General features: G+C 38.7%; 1 protein-coding gene across 1 annotated transcript in view; it reads left to right on the forward strand.

Moving 5' to 3' along the window:
• Positions 1–457: 457 nt before the first annotated feature.
• nlrx1 (NLR family member X1) overlaps positions 458–18,912 on the forward strand; it is a 25,578-nt gene continuing 7,123 nt past the window's right edge. Inside the window, exons 1-7 of the mRNA XM_034867690.1 lie at positions 458–627; positions 4,924–4,977; positions 5,719–5,828; positions 6,886–7,276; positions 10,021–10,252; positions 13,400–14,561; positions 16,269–16,452. Of these exons, the coding sequence (XP_034723581.1) occupies positions 4,949–4,977; positions 5,719–5,828; positions 6,886–7,276; positions 10,021–10,252; positions 13,400–14,561; positions 16,269–16,452 (2,108 nt within the window). The 5' untranslated portion in view covers positions 458–627; positions 4,924–4,948. The remainder of the gene's footprint in view (positions 628–4,923; positions 4,978–5,718; positions 5,829–6,885; positions 7,277–10,020; positions 10,253–13,399; positions 14,562–16,268; positions 16,453–18,912) is intronic.

The following is an 18,912-nucleotide window of genomic DNA, read 5'->3' on the forward strand; positions in this document are numbered from 1 at the left end:
CACGTAAACACCTCGTAATTCATAGCCTGGCGTAAACAATAATTAAAAAAATAAAAATAAATTTAAAAAAAGATTACATGTTGATCACTTAATAATAATGTCGCCTATGCCTGGTACACAGATGTCAGTACACAGTTTTGGATCAGTGACAAGTCTTAATTTAAATATCTTTATTAAAAAAAAAAGCACTTGTGAACTACAAAAACGTCTGGCCTACAAAAAATGCTAATAAATATATTTTTTTAAATATATATATATATATATATATTCTGTATATGCACCTCTAGTATTGACTTTTCGTATATGTACATACTGGCGATATAATTGTGCTTTGTTAATAAAATGAAAAAAAAAAAAGCTGTCGTAGTGACGCTTGGCCGTCAAGTGTTCCGACGCATGCGTGGTACCAATAGTGCAGGGAAAGCCAGGTTTTCAGCTACGTATTTATGCGCATGCGTGAACAGTGTCAGGGCTTCGCTGCGAGTCCTGCAGCAGTTGTGTCTCGTACGCCAGGGAGTCACCTTCAGAGTATCGCTGCAAAACGTTTTCGGATATTGTGGGAAATGAACTTAAACGTCCTGACACAGAGACCGATGGGAGACAAGGGCGCAGGACGATGAGACATTGGTATGTAATTTGATTTATTTTCCGTGACATGGTATTTCACTTTTAGTGTGCAAGAATGTAAACTGATAGCCGGTTCAATCCGTGTATTATAAAAGTAATAAGTTCAACCCGTGAGCTATGTGACGCTATGTTAACTCTCAGGCTGTAACTATGAGCTAGCCAACTGCAGTAACGTAAGCTAGCTAAGTTACATTCACTCGCGTTTCCTGTTTTTAAAGGAAAATTGTGGTCGGATTGTATCATTCTAATCAAGTTCATATATGAGCTTATTGTGGCAATATGTTAGTTCCTTATTATTAAATGTTGTTATTATTAATATTATTATTATTATTAATTAAACTTTACACCTGTAACTCCGAAGTTGTTGGAGGTGTGATTTTGAACCGGGTAAAGTTGTTTTTTCTTTCCGAAAACGTTATTAAAGAGAGGTTGCACGGCTCTTCCGGGGTTCTGCTCGTGTAACGTTAGCTTTAAAAAAAACTTTGGCAACTATAGTACCAATTTTGTTATTACTTTAAAATGTCTGTGCATAGGCAGGAATGAACATATTATATATTAGCAGGAATTAATGAACAGGCAAACTTGATGAGATTTAAAACTTTAATATTATTTAACTACATTAACAAAATACAGTACAAAAATATATATACATATAAAATTATATAATAATAATAAAAGAATCAGAATCAGTTTTATTGGCAATAAAGACATATAATAGGGCAACTGTAGGGGGCAAGAGGCATATTGTAATGATGAAGTATGTAATGTAGGTGAATGGCCAAAGTGGGGATGACCCCATTTGTCAGCAGTTCAGGAGAGGCATGGCAGTGGGAAAGAAGCTATTTTCCCGGCTGGTGGTTTTTGTGTGCAAGGATCTGAATTGCCTGCGAGGGGAGGAGGCAGGAGGATGGCAGCAGGGTAGAAGATGGCCAACAGCTCATGTTGTAGGCCATGTTGCTTTGTGCAAAGAAATAGAGCTCCATGGTTTTGAAAGCTCAGTCCTCAGCTGGCCTAAAAAGAAAGAAACAAAAGTTTGATAGGTCATACTGATAATTAACACGATGACAAAGCAAGACAAATTGCTTGTTTTTTTCTGATCACAAATATTGATAGTTTGATTATTATGAATATTATTATTATCATTAACATCACATAAAAGAATTTCAATTTAACTTTTATATGAGGCAAACTTCAGTGCTTGCCCAGCATGGAGAATTTTTTCTGGGAGCCCGCTAGATTCAAAATGAAGCAAAATAACAGTCCGGTGTTATAAAATAACACCTGCCTGTTATAACCCTGCAGATTGTCAGGTTCTGGAAGACCTTCTTTACGTGTTTGCCCCACAGGCTATACTGTTTTACAACATCATTGGTTGCCACTCGCTGTAGCATGCGACAGATGGCAGTACATCCAGTTGAACCTCCAAGGCTTGTCAGGAGAAGTTGTTGTAAAACATAGAAACACAAATTATACAAGTAGAACAAACTGGAGAGCTGGTACATTCTAATTTTATAAGAGAGTTTATAATATTTGAAGTTTTGCAATTATCTAGTGTTAATGTTAGGGCAGGACTATGGCCTTTGAATTCCCATTTTGTTCCTCCAGGCCGAGCTTGCTTAAAATAGACCCATCCAGCTCTGGGCGACCGGCTGGTTTCCTGTGTGGTGTTGACTAACTAAAAAGACAGGAGACATGAATATTGGTTAGTTCATTAATGGTAGGTTTCTTGCACATGCCTTTTCAAAAAATGAACCTATGCTGTTACGTTTAGACAATCACTTGCTACTTACATGCAGGTGGTGCAGGCAATGACGTCTACTGCCCTGAAAGGAAGACACACACACACACACACACATCAACAACAGTCACATGAAATGCTCTTGGTTGAATATCAGTAGTTCCATGGTAGGAAATATGACTATGGTTTCTTAAATGCATGCATACATGTTAACGTATGGACAGGTATTCCAGACACACGATCCATCCTGGAATGCTTTCTTGCTTGTGGAACGGATTCATCTGAAATAAAAGAACACACAATTTGTACTGACTACAAAAAGAATATTTGAATGTACTATACGCAGTCATTGTAAACTGACAGCTGTTTAGCCTACACATATTACATCCCTTCCTGTATGCTTCCCCACTCACTTAAAAAGGAAAATAGCTTGCCAATAACTTCCCAAAGGGCAATGCAAGATTGCTGCTGAGCAGGGGCATAGGAATGAGTTTAACATTACGGGGGTCACATGTCGGAAACCTAACAGATCCGTTAATGGTTTAAACAGAAATATGTCATAAATTAACAACACCGCAAAACCTTAACCAACATACTTTTATTCTAGAGGTGGGCAATATATATATTATATCGATCTTGTGATATGACTAGACTAGATATTGTCTTTGATTTTGGATATCATAATTAGAGATTTTCCGATATTGGTATTGCCTCCATTACTGCCTAAAACTCTGGTATCGGGAAGTACTGGAGTTTATGCACCGATCCGATACCACGTAATAAAGCCTTAAAGAAAATCTGTGCAGAAGTAGTTTATTTTCAGTGGCTAGAATAAGTTTACACACCCATTGTAAAATTGATTAAAAAGAGTAATGAAAAAAACATCTTGTGTAAACTGTACAATATCGTTGCTACATTAATATTGAGGTATGTGGAAAGAAAATGTGTGATATTTGATTTTCTCTATCGCTAAGCCCTACTTTATTCTACTAAAAAGATACATTTGTAAAGATTTTGAATGGCAGTAATTAACTGATAAATATCAAATCAATTATTTGAGTTTTGTAGATTAATAAATTACATATTGATCAAAATTAGAATTCAAATTTTCTTAATAAAGTTGTATCTTATCCCTCAATGAACAGACACAGATGCAAAGGTTAAGGTAAAAGGCAATAACAGCATCAAGAATTTCAACATACAGTACAGACCAAAGGTTTTGACACACCTTCTCATTCAATGTGTTTCCTTTATTTTCGTGACTATTTACATTGTAGGTTCTCACTGAAGGCATCAAAATGATAAATTAATGCGTAAATATGTAATTCCGTACATATATATTATGTACTTAACAAAAAACTGTGACATAACTAAAAACATGTCTTATATTCTAGTTTCTTCAAAGTAGCCACCCTTCTATTAATTAACCCCTACAAGGCACACCTGTGAACTTAAAAGATGCTCTGTACCAAATTGGGCAAATATTGGCCGTTAGGGGGCGCTATAATCAACGTTTACTTGTTTTGTCTTGTTTTGCAGCCAAAAATTGCTTGCAAATTGACTTCTTGTCCAGTAAATCAAGTTTATTCTGATGGACTTGACAAACGGCAACATGGTTAAGTTTGTTTTGAATTAATTGTGGAATGGAGCCAAGTATTGAGCCTGCAGAGGACACTAAAACTTTTCTCTTCCTCTGAGGATGAAACAGGGACTCCTAAAAGCAACCTGACCAGGCTTTCCACTTGCCAAAATAGTCTACGTACTAGGGTTTAATTCCCGGGAATAAGATGAAGGATTATGGTCAGATCTTGTGCCTGACTCATGGGTTGATATTGATATTGATAAGCGTTGTGATTTACACATTTACATTAATTATTACATTATAAAGTCTGTATTTTTGGCCAGCATTCCATCCTGTTTTAGGAAGCAGCAACTGTAATGCCTGTAAACCGTGACTGTGTTCTTCATGTTAATGTAGAATTATAGTTTGTTCTTCTTATGTGAAATAGGAGGCTCTGGTAGATGATTGCGATTGGTTGTGCTGTGCAAACACTGCCTCTTTTATGTGAACGCGCGCGCCGCTGGATTGGTAAACCTTCGGTGAACCAATTGTTAACCACCGTTGTGACAGAACTTGCGGGACTGTGGTTGTTAGGGTTGGCGAAGCTAAGTAACTAGAAGAAATCCAGGGCATGTTGATCTTGATTTGTAGTACAGGCCTCTGGTTTCCGTGTCATGTGTTTACCTAACACCAGCTCATCAATACATAGGGGTGCTCGTATTGATGGCAAAAATGATTTTGTGAACCATTTTCTATTTTTCCACAAGATGGGGCTCTCTCTTCAACAACGGTTGAAAACACAGTGAATTGCCATTCCTTTAACCTTTTTCTTTGAACAGAGAGCCCCATTTAGTGAGCTCATAAAATAAAGATAATGGTTCACAAAGCTTCTTTTGGCAACCACTACTGTAACTGCTGGTGTTCAATAACTGCATAGGGTACCTTATATGTTCCTTTTTGCACACGTCTCACTTTGTATGCTTAATGTTTTTCACAGAACGCTCAATGACATCAAAACACAGATGAACAGAAGGATGAGCTCACTGCACAGGTTGGTGCATATTGTTATTGATGCTGAGGCTCAAATGTCATTCAAGTGCAAACTGTCTGAAGTTCAATGATTGCCTTAGGATTTGGCCCGTCAGACACCGCCTACCAAGAGCCTGGGTCTGTCCAAGGTTTCTGCCTAAAAGGAAGTTTTTCCTCGCCACTGTTGCACTGTTGCTTGCTCTGGAGGAAACTACTAGAACTGTTGGGTCCTTGTAAATTCTGGAGTGTGGTCTAGACCTACTCTATCTGTAAAGTGTCTTGAGATAACTCTTGTTAGGAATTGATACTATAAATAAAATTGAATTGAATTTGTGTTTCAAATGTTAAACAAATCTCTTGTTTGCATGAAGCTAGACAGTCTGACGCATTGTATAGCTACGCATGAATACTCTAAGTTTTTTTCCAATTTAAAAATATTTTAATTAAAATCTTCACCCTCCTTATAAATGTTTATTCACGTAACTACTACTAACTAGTGTACGTTAAAATATAAAATAGTTACACTGACTTGTAATAGGGAGAATGGTGCCTCTTTCATCTAAATGCCTAAGGCTTACAATACCCGTACAATAACCTGTCCTATGCCCATAAACTCAGCTACTATATGAGGCTGCTCAAGGATCAGTTTGAATAATCCACTTTATGAGGAAAAGGGGGTGTTGACTGTGGGATTGCATGTATTCTATAAAGATTGTTTACAATGCCTATCGAACCAACGTGTGCAATGTGTTGTGTTTTTCAGGCAGCTGAGTCAGCTGCGCGGAGCATGGAGGTGGAGGAGGGTGGAGGTTTCACTTTACCCAGCCACTGGCTTCCACTGCAGGACCTTCTGCTCCGTTACCTCAGGACCAGGTGCACAACTCGGTTTAAAGCTTGATGACTTGATGATGAAAGACTGCTTGTACTGTAAAAAGTTTTCTTCCTTGTGAAAATTATAAAATATTTATTTTAGCAGTTTAAATTTCATTACGATTTCATTCCCTTGAGTTTTAGCAATCAGTGGAAGGCTGCAGGATATTGGTAAACATGGCCATAGCATATTTATAAAAGAAATAGGTAGCACTTTAATTTCCACCACAGTAATAACATGATAATAGAGAGGTAACAGTATGAAAATAGAGGTAATATATAGGTATTAACATGTAATTACCAAGGTAAAACAACATTTCTCACAAATGTCTAATGGGATTCACCACCATTACTCGGGAACCCAAGGAGCATTGTGATCATAAAAATATCAAAAAAAGCACCCACAACATTAAAAAAGTGACAAAAATGTATCATGGTTGACAGGAAGACAACACAAGGGTTAAATGAAGAAGAAAACCAAAACGTTCTTACTAAGTGTGTTAATAGCATATACCGTTAATATCAATATTAACGGTCTATGGTTAATAGTCATGCAACAAGTCAGTTATGGATTAGTTGAATTGAGTGACTATTGATTATCAATGAGATATTAAGTAAGTATTAGCACTATTACTTCTTACAAAACAAACCCATTTAAACCCTGCTTTGGATTATATCAATTTAAGAAAAGAAGGGTGGTAAGGTTTGTAAAGGACCCTATATTCCTGTGTGACTGATAGGAACAACCATCGTTGACACTGGTAAGGGGTAGGGTTAGTAGCAGACAGGGTTAGTAATTGTGGAAACAGTTAAAAACAATATTATTAAAACAAATACTTTTTTGCATGAGAAAAAATAGGCTATATAATCTGTTTCCTGACTGATTTAGTAACTTTTCTGCTTGTCTTGCTCATGAAGCTTTGTTAACCATATTATTCATTTTCTGAGGCCACCAGATAGTACACTTAGTTTAAAGAAAAAGGCTCAAGGAATGGCAGTTCCTTGTGATGTAGAACAGAGACCACCATTAGTAAATACGCCATTTTTTTCTCTAATACAGCAGAATCCATAGAGATCCACAAGAGGAAGCTCTTCCTGTGGTTCAGCCACCTTCCTCGGGAGGAAAAACAGTTTGGCAGGTACTTTAGCCCTGAGACCATGCATGTGGATCCACTGATACTGGAAAGAAAAGTTGAAGAGAAGGCAGGACTGCTTCACTCCAGGACTAGCCAGACTCCCTCCTGCCCCTCTCTGACTGTGGAACAGCTGTTTGATCCCAGTGATGCCTGGAGGGAAGGCCGGGGGCTCAATGTGCTGCTGTACGGGGCCGTGGGAACAGGCAAAAGTACAGTGGTCCGAAAGCTGGTGCTTGATTGGTGCACAGGGACCACCCTGTCCCACTTCAAGCTGCTGGTTCCTTTTTCTTGTGAGGACCTTGGCCAACTGTCAAAGTAAGACAAACTTGTGTTAATCAGTGGCATTTTTTACCTTTGTCTTATGTCACATACACTTGTGTTCAAAATAATGGCACTCACTGATAACATCACTAACCTCGAAAATCATTTTTCAGACCCAACAGTCATAACATGCATGCTGCTCATTTTGTGTAATTGAATCATGTTCAAAATAATAGCAGTGTTGTGTTCAATTAGTGAGGTGAATGATTTTGTGAAGAAACAGGTGTCAATGATGGCCCATATTTAAGGAAGGAAGGAAGCAAATGTTGGATATGGTGCATTTCATACTGAAATACTCAGCAAAATGAATTATTGCAGACATTGCTCTGTGGAACGGCAGACTTTGATTAAAAAGTTTATTGGAGAGGGAACATATATAAAGAAGTGCTGCTCAGCCAAACATTTCAAATGCCTTGAAATGGCATCCAAAGCCTGAACGATGTGGGAAAAATTGGTCATCTACCATTCCAATGGATCAAAGAATAGCCAAAATGACAAGGCTCAACCAATGTTTGGCTCCAGGAAAATCATTGAAGACTTAAAGTTACCTGTGACTACTGTTACAATTAGAAGAAGGCTATGTGAAGCAAAGCTATCAGCTAGAAGCCCCCGCAATGTCCCATTGCTGGAAAAAAAAAGACATGTACTGAATAGGTTGAAATTTGCCAAAGACACATTGACTGGCCAAAGAAGAACTGTGACAACATTCTGTGAACTGATGAGAGCAAAATTGTTCTTTTTGGGTCTAGGGGCCACAGACAGTTTGTGCACTAAATTTAAGCCACAGTATACTGTGAAGACAGTAAAGCGTGTTGGTGCAAAATCCCGTTATGGGGATGTTTCTCATACTGTGGTGTTTGGCCCATTTATCGCATACCAGGGATCATGGATCTGTTACAATACATCAAAAGGCCTTTGAAATGGTTCTTTCAACAAGACAATGACCCAAAACACACGTGAGCAAAAGTCTTGATTCCAGATGAACAAGATTGATGTTATGGATTGGCCAGCCCAATCCCCGGACCTCAATTCCACAGAACATTTATGGGGTGACATAAAAAATGCTGCTTCTAAGGCAAAACTCAGTAATGCAGAGAAATTGTGGGATGTAGTCAAATCGTCCTGGGCTGGAATACCTGTTCACAGGTGCCAGAAGTTGGTTGACTCGATGCAACACAGATGTGAAGCATTTCTCAGAAATATGGTTATCCAACTAAATATTAGTGCAGTGATTCAAAGTAAAGCAAACCTTTGAGACATATTTCAGTTTTTACAGTAAATGTTAGAGTTTGTAAAGAAAAATGCCAATACTGCTATTTTTTTGAACAATCTAATATTTTGTTTTCTTCACTTTCTGTAAAGGTAGAACAAACACTTGATCAATTTTGGTCCTGTTTTGATTGGGAATTGAATGTGCAATGTTCCCAATGCATTGGTATTATGGAATTTAAAGCTATTCTAAGGATTTTGAGCATTTTTCACTTTTTAAAACACACTGATATTATTCTGAACACAACTGTATATCTGATATCTTGAATTTGAAATCAGGTAATATAAGTCATTTCCCTCAGCATCTAAGCTTATCAACACAATCAAATTATACAAAAATCTAGGGCTGGAAGATATGGCCTAGAGAAATGTACCGCAGTAGCCTCTGGCTTTACTCTTAAGGCTTCAGAGCAGAGAGCTGTGGGTCCAGAAGACGTTCTCTCTCGATTACATCTACACCAAAACAGTGAAGGAAAATTTTAACTGGAGAAAGCTGATCTAACCCAGCTAAGTGGGCATTCACACCAAGAAAAATGATCCGACAATTTTCTGCTTGGTGGTGCGACAGGGTGGAGTGGCAATGAAGCAGCCCATTTGTGTGACGTCCTGTTTTTATTAAACCCCCCAACAAAGCACAAGTAGACTTTATAATTCACAATTACAGTTTTCCGTTAGATCGTTTATAGATTTCGATGTTTCTGGCCGCACTTAAAGGCAGCTTTATTTCACAGATGAAAAAAAGTAAAGAGAAGAGCAAGACATAGCGAGTGCTTTGTTGTTGCAGGAAACATTCAGCTATTACACTGACTTCAAGGACGTTTAGTGCTTGTGTTTCATTCTTTACCCTCATAGCATTTTAAAACTTTCTTGTTCCAGCAATTAGAGATGGAAAATACCACCATTCCTTTTTTTTTTAAAAGGAAAGTGTGTAACTGCATTTGAACATATAATATAACTTGCATCAATAACACTCAGGCATGTTTATTATATAAGGTCTTAGGGTAAATACTAACATTTTCATTCTCTCTTAGCACACACATACAGTGTTTCCACTAGAATGTATAGTCTTTGGATCAATATAAAATCTGTTTTACTACCGTGAGCCTTTTTAACCTTAACGTTACTGATATCACACAGAGCTTATGAACAATTCAGATACATAACGCAGTTTGCAATTAGCATCTCAACACAATTTAACTCACTAGTACAACTACTACTATCTTCACGAAACAATGTTCCAAAATATGAACAATAACGTTGCAGGCAATGAGCCTATTTGCTTGCTGAACACTGAACACATAGACGGTACCATAGATATATCTATGTATGCGTATGAATTTAATTTGTAATGATAAAAACAATATATTTGATCAACTGAACATGGGCATGGGGAGTTACAATGACTGGGGAATCACACTGCTTTAAGTACAGTATGTCAGTAATAAAGTGATGAATCCACTCCCTCATAGAGTGGCTTCCTTAAGGGACCTGGTGAGCAGGAAGTACCTCCACCTGAGAAAACACCCCTTGCTGAGTGGGGAGGGAAACCAGGCCAAGGATGTGCTCTTTGTCTTCAATGGAATGGAGAAGATGAAACTGGACTTCCGAATTGGAGCCACAGAGCTTTGCAGTGATCCTAATGAGGCGCTGCATGCAGATGTGGTGGTGGTCAACCTGCTGAGAAAATATCTTCTGCCCGAGGTAAGGTACAGTCCACTATCACTCTTCTATTTCCCTGGAAACTGTCTTCCCCTGGCATATATCTATTTGCTATCCTGAATTGCAAAAAGCCGCCATGTCCCACAAAGTTACTGTTAACTTGGTAATCAGAAAAAAGTAAAAGAAAATGTTAAAAATTTAAATGGATGACTGAAAGCTAGAAAATTCTTTCCAACTGTGGAGGACCAGTTTCCCTTTCTTAAAGTTAGAATGTGAGTAATGTTGCTCTCCTGGAAACCTTCACTAATATCCATTGCAGGACTGGACCTGTCTAAATAACAGGGAGCCTACATTTTCCTCAGCTCCAGACCTTTAATTTAAACTGACATAGACAGGTATTTGAGGCCATTTTTCAGTTCAGTTCAATTTTGTTTAGAGTATCAATTTATATCAAGAATTATCTTGAATGACTTTGTGGTGGTAGCATGCAAGCTCCCAAATTATCGCTCGTCTGAGAATTGGAGTTTTGGATCATGTTCAGCTTTGGCAGCTTTACCTTTAATATACAATGACTGAGGAAGCCTTAGTGACAAGTCCATAGCAACCAGTTTACGTGTTAAATTGTTACCCAGTGTGCTTTGTTGAATGGTCTCTGAGTTTAATTTCATGTGAATATTGGTTACCTAGAGGAGAAACTTAGTATTTGAAGTAATACAGTAATGCAGAAAGTGTACATTTAGTTTCCATACTTATTGTGTTTCCATAGTGAGTAAATCTACCAAAATGGCCACCAAAAAAGTGGAGTGTGATGTGTAAGATAAGAAGGCAGGGGTTAGTCATGTATGTCAAAGTTGTAAAAAAACAATGTCTATCTGTAAATCTTTGCCAAGCGCAAAACAGTACAGAAGGCACCAATACATTTTTGGGGAGGGTCATGCCTTTTTTCCCAATCATCTTGGAGGGTCATAGAAAAATGTATTAATGGCAAAGGGAGGGTCAAGTCTTTTTTGACTGAAGACCCCAAAACTCCACCGGTAGTCCCTTAACAAAAAAAAATGAACAGTCACTTAGTCAATTTCCTATCCTGGCCTGTGACACACATTCATACAGTTTGATAAAGGACTTTAACTTATCGTTGCATTATAACGAGCATAGCTCTCCTCAATTTAGGTCATCCTGTACGTCTCATCTCCGTTTTTTCTGCATCCTCCGTGTGTTTGTGTGCATGTTAGTCCCAGAGGGTACAGACCAGCCCCGCGCGCTGCAGAGCCGACAGGATTGAAACAGTTGCACATTTAAGCGACGAGTGGAAAAAAAAAGTTACAGCGTTGGCAGGACGGTCTGAAATGTTTTTGCTGTACGTTTTGTTTGTAACTTGTCTACACCTCTTCTTTCGCGTGAAAACGAAACCCACTGTCTACGGTCACACACGGGCACAAGGCTAGATTGTGCATGCATCTAACTGTGCAACGCATACAAGCTCAGAGACAAACCAAACGGTTTGGATGTTTTTTCAATAACAGTGCCACCCCAATAAGAATTCACCTTTTTATTGTATCTGCTCCTAAAAAATGATACTTCCAGGATGTAGTAGAGTCTGAACTCAATGCAGAATCATCAAGCTCCACATTGCAATGCCTTGATGCTATGTAATTTAAGAACTACAGTACATTTTTAAAATGTGTTCAAATTAATTAAATAGTCTATATCAAATAAAAATAAGCTTATCTATCAGAATGCTCCTTTGTTTGTTTTCTATAACAATAACTGACTGAATACAATAACCGGTTTCTCTCTCCTGCCACAGTGAAACCTACTCTGTACATTTACAGCCTGACTACTTTACTGTAAATTCCTCCTATTCTCCGATAGCAAACAGCCGTCTGCTCTGTGTGCATCATCCTCCGTCTCTCACTGTCTCTCCTTAACAACACACTAAACTGTTACCCAAAGAAGCTATGCACAACATGAGTCATAATTCTCAATTTAGTTGTATTTATCTCATTTCAACACGTGTATTGTTTTAAAATTATGAGGCATTTCTTCACGCTGTCTGTCAGGTGACAGAAATAGCACAGGGAAGACCTGGAAAGCAAACACACGCTGCTTGCTTGCTTGCTCGCTTACTCCTCCAGCACTTACCCTATCGGGCAACTGGCCGATTGCAGTTTCAGATTCAGCATAACATTTTACCAGCTCCAGGGCATTGGTGATTCTTTATTGTTGGACCCTGTTACAAGGGGAGCCAGGCAGACAACAGTGGGAATGCGGGGGCGGGGTTACCTGGAGTGTTTAAGAGAGATACAAACAAATAGTTTCATTCCACATGTTAAATGGGATAAATCATTAAATGGAAAATATCACTTAAACAGTCTGCTATATACTGCCAAGCACTAAGTAGGACCAGTATTTCTGTTAAAAACTAAAAGTGTTCTCAGCAGAGTGGTGGGTATAGGGGTGCAACGAATCACAAAACTTATGGTTTGCATTGTATCACCGCTCAGATCAGATAACTTTTCGGATCAGCAAAAAAAAAAGAAGAGAGATGAATATAACTTTGTTTTTCATTAAATACTTATAGAACCGGTAAACCAAGGAACCTATGCAACGCTATCAACTGGGGTTGGGTACAATTCGCATTTGGACCTCTTAATAACAAAATCTTGATTTCAGTTGCAAAAATAACTATTATTGTAAACATTTTTATACAATTCCCTCTGACCATTTTATTTATTTCGAACATTTTACACACCACACAAAATAAAACCCCTCCCTGCCTACATCTCTGCTCCCAAACCTGTCCCTACAACCTGCAGTCTGTCAGCCTGTCACTAGGGCATAGAGAACATCACTGTTGTGTGTATCAGAGTAAGTGTAACCACACTGCAACTGTTTCAGCTTGCCATTAAATTGCAGCAACAGTTGATTTAATTTGAAATCGTACCCAAAAAGTATCGAGTTGGGTACTCTAACCCTATGCTTTGAATACATTTGAATTCATGTAATAGTGGCAGTAAAAATGTATTTTGCACACTTATGGTTAAACTAACAATTAACCCACGGTACACCTGCATGCTGAGATGAGAGATGCCGTGTTCTGCCCAAGCAAATTCAATTAAAGTAACAGAGGCGTAACAAGCCTAGGCGTGTGAAAAGTAATTCTAAATAGACTGCTGTATTTTTTTTCAGGCCAGCATCTTGGTTACCACCAGACTGTCTGCCGTGGACCGTATCCCACAGAAGTATGTGAGTCGCTATGCACAGATTTGTGGCTTTAGTGACCCTGAGCGCCAGCGGGCCTACTTCACCAGCCGCCTCCTGCAACAAAGTGGAGAGACTAACCATGAGGCCCAGTCTGTCATAGAGCTGCTTTACCTCAACCTTCAGAGACAAAGCCAGCTAGCGACAGCCTGCTTTCTCCCATCCTACTGCTGGCTCACATGTGCTACCTTACACTTCCTCCGTTTTACCGACGCCAAGGAACCCATCCGCACACTGACTGGCATATACACCAGCTTCCTCAGGCTCAACTTTGGAGGTGAGGTGCTGGGCACAGGGACAGGGACAAATGTGCCTATACAGGAACACAAGAGTTCTCTGATGTTGTATGTAGTTCGTACAGTTGGGAAACTTGCTTTTGACGGTGTGACATACAAACGCACGTCATTCTCAGAAAAGGAACTGGAGCAGTGGATAGGAGGGAAGACCAAGACTGATGAGGAGCTACATCAGCTAGCCATGTTCCGGACTGATGTGCTAGACTTCTTTTTGGCTCCCTGTATAGAAAGTAGTCAGGATTTACCGGAAGATCCCAGAGAGAGTGATCAGAGGCGGTATGTATTTGCTGTCCCAGCCATGCAGGAGTACCTAGCGGCTCTCTACGTGGTTCTCGGAGAGAACAAGTCTGCTCTGGAGAAGCTGACCAGTCAGGTGTCTGTGGTCATTGGTCAGGCAAGTGAGGATGTCAATGCCCTGGTTAACATTCTTTCGAAGTTTATCCCCCTCCGAATATTTGCTGTATTCAACCTCATCAAGCTTTTTCCAAAGCTCTTTGAGAAGGTTAGCAGTCTGAACAAAGGCAGCATTGCCAGAACCATGGCAGCTGAGATGTTCCGCACTGAAGATAGCTACAATGAGGATGTCCTGGATCAGGTGGAGAAAAGCCTCCTTGGAGTCCACGGCCCTCAGCCACAGCAGCACAGTAAAGGCCAGCCTTTTGAGCTCTACCCCATCTTTATGGGTGGACTGTTGCATTATGGTAACCGTGTCCTTCTCCAGCAACTTGGGTGCAGCATTCAGAGCACCACTGTGGCCCAGATTACACATGTCCTTAGGAAATACCTTGTTAGAGGTAAGCTTTATGTTCTCATCCGTCTTGCTTATTAGGGCTGGGTTAAAATAATCTCAAATTATCCAATTAATATCAATCTTTCTTTCAATTGAATTTTATTTATAGTGTGAAATTATAACAAAAGTTATCACAGGACATTTTACAGAAAGTGTAGGTCTAGACCACACTCTTCTATAATTTACAAAAATTCAACAATTCCCCCAGGAGCAGGTTTGTTTTTATTGTTTGAGTGATCTAATATTGATTTCATAAAATCCCAAAATCGATCTTTTATTACATGCTGTTTCAATGAATGTCATGTTAGTCCTGATGAGTAAAACATTCTTGATATAAACATTTCCCTGGTGCATTATACAAATATTTGCTTGTTACTTCTTGCTTGTACAATTTACAGCAGAAGTTTTCTGAGAACCACTTTTATTTCCAAACAAAATTGGTAACGTAACCAATTTTAAAGTAAAGTAAATAAATGTCTCTAATTGATATTGATTAGTATATGTAGTTGGGTCCTTGTGGATTGGAACCAATTCAAGAAATCATTGGCAATACCCAGCCCTATTTTCTACAGTATGCTTTGTTTTCATGTTTGAAGTAGTTGAGCTTACCTTAGTATATATTACACATCTATTGTCATCTATTGATATTTATGATTCTTAGAGCGTCTGCACCTCCACAAAGGTGTTTTCAGTTCTTCTGGCTGATTGGACTCTGCTCCGGTTGAAGATGGGCCTAAACTTTGGTGGCAACAAATACTTCCTACCAATAAGAATGATAAAGCTGTCATTTGTTCGGCCCTAACTAGTAAGCACTTTGAGCATGTGATTCATGCTTTTATCTCAACTTGTTTAGACTACTGTAATGCACATAACATTGGCAAAACCTCTCTCTCACGCTTAAAGTTAGTACAAAACTCGGCCGCTCGTCTTTTAACAGGAACTCACAAGCATGAACACATAACACCAGTCCGGGCTTCTTTACACTGGCTCCCGTTCCATTTTAGAATACATTTTAAGATCTTATTGTTGTTTTTTAAATCCCTGAATGGGTTGGCACCTCTCTACATCTCAGACCTCTTACACGTTTGCACCCCCTCACAATCGCTTAGGTCTGCTGATCAACTGTGGCTGGTCTCTCCAAAAACCAGGTTAAAAACCAGAGGCGGCCGCGCTTTTACAGCTGGAGCCCCTAAACTGTGGAAAGAGATACCTCCACAGGATAAATTGGCCCGGACCCTCTATTCTTAAATATAGAGCGTTCTTCTCTAAATCCTGTCTTAAATCTCACTTGTGTTCCCTGGCTTTTAACCAGTCATGAGAACTGTGTGGTCTTATGTTGTGTTCTCTGTGTTTTATATCTGTTATTTTTTTATTTCTTGTTCAGCACTTTGTAAACCTTTTGTTGTTGTTTTTTAAACGTGCTATATAAATAAACTGGATTGGATTGGATTGAACATGTGCAACAGCACTAACAGAGGATTCAGGACTCAACTAGTCTAACCACACCCACACAGTCCTGAGAACAGGTCTAATCAGCCAAATAAACTGAAAACCCCTGTATGAGTGTTCAGGGCCTTTAAATACCCTTTTAGGTACAACCATTCCAGTCCATTCAGACCAAGCATGTATGGAGCAGTTAAAATCTGTAGCATAAGCCAAGAGAGGAGGAAAGCCATGTGGATAATGAGTCTTTTATTTTATTTAATGCTAGAGCTCAGCAAGCCACAGCCACCTGAGGAGCTGATGGATCTACTAGTCCTTCTGTATGAGTTTCAGAACCCCAGACTGACTGCAGAGGTTCTGGCCTCAATCAGAACCATCCGCCTAAGCAACATTCGTATGACGCCACTCAAATGCTTTGTATTGAGTTCTGTGCTCTCATGCACCCCTGCAAGGTAAAGTATGGGTTGTGCTTTTACTAGCACCTGTTCAGTATGTAGACTTTAGTATTTGTTTTGATTTCTTTGCAGCTGTATATTTTTTTTATTTCTAAATTGCTTTTAATTTTTAATTCACTTCAATAAGAATCCAAAAATTCTGGAATGGAATTCTGAACTAAAGCTGGATGATGGTGCGGACATATATATACAAAGTGCGCTAAATGTTCAGTTGTAAGTTAAAGCCACATGTCAGATGTCCTAGGCACTATTATGAAACAGTCTGTCCAGAATAATCTGTAAAGGCAGGGTTGACTTCACTATTTAGAAATATACAGGCAAAAAACATGATTATCTATAATAAGTAGAAGGGCTGCACGATTATGGGCAAAATTATAATCACAATTATTTTGATCAATATTGACATCATGAATAATTATCACGATTATTTGTTGATTTTAACCAAAACAAATTTTATTGTCACATAGGCTATATATAAAAGCTTTTACATCCATATTGTGCTACACATTTTATTTTTGGCTGATCTAAAATAACTGGTTACCTGGGCTTAAATGAGAAAATACCCGATGATAGTTTTCACGTTTCTTTCCTCGCATCTACGATCATATTGATAACTACTACTACTTTAGCACAGCCAACCACATTGTGACTAAGACATAGTATTTCTTAACAGTAACGATAACTCGTAGTCAAATATTGTCACAATTCACAATTGCTACCACCTAGCTAAGTCACAGAAAAGTGGTAATACACAACGCAGTTTAAATGAATCATCTTAATGATTTACAGTCATTGTTTCTCCTTATATGTAGCATAGCCAATATGGTATGAGATATAGTAGCCTAGGTATACTTCTGAAATTGCAAAACAAAGGCTTGTTATGCAGTGTTAACCTACTTTAGTTTGGCTCTGAATTAACCAAGCATTCGAAGGTGTCTTTAATCAAATCATTCCATCCAAACTGATGTGAAGTGCTGAAATCAAACTCCGACACAGCAAAGTAGCTATTTTGTTATTCTTTAATAAGTTTATTTATCCAGTGATGTGATTACTCTCTGGATTTAACCGAGTACGCCCCTTGTGGACGAAATATAGCCTATTACAACATGAGAAACACCACATTCATAGCTCTATGTGTTTTTGCCACAAGATAGAAACCAGCTCGATCCAAACTTGAATGAATATATTATCTTTTATTTTTTGTGGGTGGCTGTGATGTGGTGCTTACTTAAACAATTTTTTTTGCTGCAGTAGATTTCAGAAACGATTTTAAAATAGCCAGAAATATTTTTGTAATTGTGTGACAAATCTGGTCTCAGCGGCAGGCCACAGCAGTTGTTGTTAGGTGACAAAACATAGGCAAACCAGTTGGTGTGGAAACCAGTTGGTGGGGAAACCAGTTGGTGGGGAAACCAGTTGGTGGGGAAACCAGTTGGTGGGGAAACCAGTTGGGTTAAACGCCGGCGGTCGCTGTGTCTCGCCATGTTGCAGGAAACAGAGTGTGAGCAAATGAACGACTGTTATCTGTTGTGGAATTTTCCTCAAGTTATTCTGTGACTGTCTACATCTAGAAACTAAGCTGCGCAGTGCAGGGAACAACTGGCACATGATCAGACAGTGGTTTAAGGAGCGGTAGATTGGCCGGAGCGTTCTATGAAATACGGAATCAAAGTAATGACTCATTTTAAATATCGTTCAATCACGCAAATTTGATGGTGGGATGCCAAAATCGTGACTGTGATTAAAATTTGATTAAATGTGCAGCCCTTATAAATAGCCTGTTTAAAAACAATAATAATCCAATGCTCCTACATTGATTTCAACAACATTAATAGACTGAGATAGAGAGAGAAAAATGGACTGACAAATATGATATAAAAACATTGTTACTGTATCATTCTCTGGTTCATTACTGAAGTGTCTGAACTATACTGCACACTGGATGCTCTACTCAGTGACGACTGACTCCTAATGAATCGGTTCAGCACAGGCTGAATGTGCATCAGTAGGTCATCGGAGTAACAATGTCTTGTGTATGAAATGTCTGTGTAGTCACTGCGCTGCTTTTTTATAAACTATTTTTATGAACACATGATACAAGCCTTAGGTGAACGCACACGTCCCCTAAACCCACTTTGATGCAGTTGCTAGCAGCTAAGGAGGACAGGAAGATTAAATAAACAATAATTAATAATTAGGACTAGTACAACAAGTATAATATAAAAGATAAGAACTACAGTGGTGTGAAAAAGTGTTTGCCCCCTTCCTCATTTCCTGTTCCTTTGCATGTTTGTCGCACTTAAGTGTTTTGGAACATCAAACCAATTTTAACAATAGTCAAGGACAACACAAGTAAACACAAAATGCAAATTTTAAATGAAGGTGTTTATTATTAAAGGTAAAAAAAAATCCAAACCATCATGGCCCTGTGTGAAAAAGCGATTGCCCCCTAAACCT

The sequence above is a fragment of the Etheostoma cragini genome, chromosome 3 (genome assembly GCF_013103735.1).
Source record: "Etheostoma cragini isolate CJK2018 chromosome 3, CSU_Ecrag_1.0, whole genome shotgun sequence".
Lineage (NCBI taxonomy): Eukaryota > Metazoa > Chordata > Actinopteri > Perciformes > Percidae > Etheostoma > Etheostoma cragini.